Source organism: Apaloderma vittatum, unplaced genomic scaffold (assembly GCF_000703405.1).
Source record: "Apaloderma vittatum isolate BGI_N311 unplaced genomic scaffold, ASM70340v1 scaffold30201, whole genome shotgun sequence".
Lineage (NCBI taxonomy): Eukaryota > Metazoa > Chordata > Aves > Trogoniformes > Trogonidae > Apaloderma > Apaloderma vittatum.
The window spans coordinates 17,332-20,682 of record NW_009697840.1 but is presented as its reverse complement, the minus strand read 5'-3'; the positions used below and the strand labels follow the sequence as shown (position 1 = coordinate 20,682).

Genomic DNA, 3,351 nt, shown 5'->3' with positions numbered 1-3,351 from the left:
CAGATGACACTGTCCTCGGTTTGGGTATGTCTCCGTCCGTGGCTCCAGCTGGTACCACTGGTCGTCCCAGCAGTGCAGGTCCTGCAGCACAGAGATGGGGGTGAAGCCCTGCGCAGCCTTCCCGGGGGAAGGATGCTGCTCAGGAACCAGGTCGCACTGGGTTAACAGGTCAGGAAGATGGTGTGTTGGGTAATTCTATTATTGGATTAAAAATAAAAGATTTATCATCACTGAGCAAGTGTATTGGAGCGATTGGGGCATTTGCCACTCTGCTGAGGGACCTGGCTTCAGTCTGTGGCTCTGAGCTGGGATCCTGTGTGCGCTCGGTGCTGCCACGGGGCTGGATCCTGCCTGGACCCTGTGAGGTTTAACCATAGTCACTGGCAGGAGAGGATGGACTGCAGTGCTCACCTTCAGGCGAAGGACCACGTTCCCCAGGAAATCATCCTGCCCTTTGTCTTTGCGAGCATCTTTAAAGATCCTGAAAGGCATGAACGAAGGAGGAGCTGGAAAAGTTTCCTGCAGCCACGACCTGTCTGCAGCCAGGTCAAAGAAAGGCAACGCAGACCTGCTGCCCTCCTTTCTGCCTTCCAAAGATAATTTTTAAAATCCAGCAGGCAAATAAGCATTTCCCAAACCCTCTTTCCTCAGCAGCCTAGGCCCACGCCAGCACCAACCGTTTGAGGCCATGGAGGTCCGTCAGCTCCCCCAGCTTGTGCCGCACCGACTCCACCACGTCTGAGTCCCTGCAAGGGTGGGCAGTGAAACCCACCATGGAGGAAAGGGGGAAATTCAGGGGCTGTGAGACAGTTCGGGGAGTTGCAATGATGGTGGAGAAGGGAAGGTGCTGGGGTGTAGGGGAGAATGTGTCGGGGCTGAAGCCACCCCCAGGACCAGTTGTCCAGCCAAAATAAAATGAGGGCTTGGAATCAGCCCTGCCTGGGCAAAGCCAGCCTGGGCTCTCTCGGCTCAGGCTGGTTGCATCCTGCACTGTGCACTGCTCCAGCAGAAAGCAATGGAGGAAAGGGGTCCCCAGCTGGTTTCAGGGGCTTTTTGAAGGGCACAGGTTGAAGGATCACCCCAGGAGGCAGGACCTCACTCAGGGCTGGGGGCTGAGGTTGCTGGATGGAGGTTGCTGCCACTCACCACATGTCCAGGTGGAAGCTGGCTGTCTCCACGTCTTCAAACTCCCTGCAAGGCACCAGCGGGATGCTGTTAACTGAGCAGCAGCCGAGGGACCGGCAGCAAGCAGGCAGGATGGCTGGGGATTGCAGGCAGGGGCTCTTTTCCCTGGGGGAGACCCCAGAGTGCCCCACACAGCCCAGGGAAGTGGTGGGAGAGCCCTGAGAGAAGGCTTTTAGCCACACTTTTGTTTTTCACCTCCCTGGACCTGCTGCATGGGTCAGACCAGAAGCCTGACAAGCTCCAGTGGGTATCACACCAGCAGAGCTCCTGGCTGGAGTGAGGGCACCCCCTCCAGCCCCCCTCCCCAGTGAGCAAAGCCAAGGGGAGAAGGATTACAGGATAAAGGTCTCATCCCACACTGGGCTGAGGGTCTGGTTTATGACTTGAGTACGATGGATCTGGTCTTCGGGGATGAGGTCTTTGACCACAGCCTTCATCCGCCTCTTGTGCTCTGGGTGGGACAGTTCCTGGCTCTTGGCCTCGATGCCCAGCAGGCAGTACGGGTCGCTCAGCCCTGTGAGGGCAGAGGCATGCAAGTCCCCGTCGGGAGCAGCAGCTGTCCCTTCTCTGGTGGAACACCCACCCATCCCCACTTACCACTGACATCTTTACCCAAAATCCCTTTGGCTTCCTTCACGGTTGCTTTCAGGCAAAAAATTGGACTCTGGAAGAAAGGAGGAAAAAAAAATAAATGCTTGATATGGGGTCACCAACTCCATGAAGAAGAATGAGGCTTGAGCATTGCATCGTTGGCTGCTGCTTATGTCAGCAAACAGCTCCTGAGCATGTCTCTCAGCAGAGCCTGGGCACCCCTTACCCCAAAGTCTGAACACGGGGGCTCAGAGGCACTGCAGCCCCCCCCAGAACCACCCCGATGCAGCGATATTATTCAGGGAAACATTGTCTTGCTACATACCTCCAGTTCCTTGACCTGCTGCATAATGGTGTTGTGCTCCTCCGCATCCATGCCGAAAGCCTGTGTAGATATTGGGGTGGGTGAGGGCTGCTGTCCCGTTAATGAGGCTGGAGAGCAGCCCGGGGCTTCCCTCTGCTCCCTGGGAGCTGCAGCTCCAGGAGGAGGGAGAGAAGAAACGAGCCCAGCGGAAGGGCTGAGGAGCAGCTGAAAGCTCTTGAGGGAGAGCCTCCTTCCCACCATCCTAAGCCTAAAATAAATATTTCTCCCTAAGGCTTATATTTCCCAGCCGCAAGCTGTCCCGGTCCTCCAGCTGGACCCTGCTCTTACAGCTTTTAAGGTGCCTGTTAAAAACGCCTCCTGAGTGCCTCAGTGCCAGCACCCCCTTTAACTGGGAGGATGGACATGTCAGGGGATGGGTTTTGGGGACCCTGTCAAGGAGCTGGGGGACCCACCTTTTGCACGTAGGCATAGAGCTATATTTCCCAGCCGCAAGCTGTCCCGGTCCTCCAGCTGGACCCTGCTCTTACAGCTTTTAAGGTGCCTGTTAAAAACGCCTCCTGAGTGCCTCAGTGCCAGCACCCCCTTTAACTGGGAGGATGGACATGTCAGGGGATGGGTTTTGGGGACCCTGTCAAGGAGCTGGGGGACCCACCTTTTGCACGTAGGCATAGAGCTCCTGGGTGTCAGCGATGTGGTGGTGCTCAGGTTCCCAGGCGGTGCCGAATGGTGTAGAGGACCTCCTCGTAGAGCAGGGACAGCTGCGGGAAGAGTTGACACCTTGTGTGGGGCCAGGACAGTGGGACTTGCTCTGGCTGTCCCTCAGTTTGTCCCCACCCCAAACTCCTCATCCTGCCCATCAGCCCCTCCTGCCATCCAGCCCTGCCCAGCCACCACTGACTGTCCCTGGGGAGCAGCTTCAGGAGCTGAGCCCTGTCCCCACACCCCAGCAGTGCTGCCACCCCATCCAAGGGAGACCATGGTGGGGCCATGCTCATACCTCTCTCTTTGAGAACCGGTGGGACAGATCCATCTAGAGAAAGAAGAGAAGCAGAGAGGTTTCCTGTCAGGTCTCGTGGCAGAGGGTGGGGGGAAAACCACAGCCGGGCAACAAAACCGGGACAGGGTGGCACCACCCATTGGGGTGGGATGCCCCAAAGAATGCCGTGACACCGCGCAGAGGCCCCATGGCTGAGGGACTACTTCCTCCGTCACTCTGTCACTGGGTGCCAGAGCCCTGGCACCGGCTGGCC

At 57.4% G+C, this 3,351-nt stretch overlaps 1 protein-coding gene across 1 annotated transcript in view; it reads right to left on the bottom strand.

Moving 5' to 3' along the window:
- Positions 1 to 3,131, bottom strand: part of LOC104280219 (protein unc-13 homolog D-like) — a gene marked incomplete at its 3' end in the record, with an annotated part of 10,459 nt that extends 7,328 nt beyond the window's left edge. Inside the window, 10 exon segments of the mRNA XM_009877796.1 lie at positions 4 to 81; positions 412 to 481; positions 678 to 746; positions 1,147 to 1,191; positions 1,522 to 1,699; positions 1,783 to 1,849; positions 2,102 to 2,161; positions 2,754 to 2,808; positions 2,810 to 2,859; positions 3,099 to 3,131. Coding sequence (XP_009876098.1) covers positions 4 to 81; positions 412 to 481; positions 678 to 746; positions 1,147 to 1,191; positions 1,522 to 1,699; positions 1,783 to 1,849; positions 2,102 to 2,161; positions 2,754 to 2,808; positions 2,810 to 2,859; positions 3,099 to 3,131 — 705 coding nt within the window.
- Positions 3,132 to 3,351: the final 220 nt, after the last annotated feature.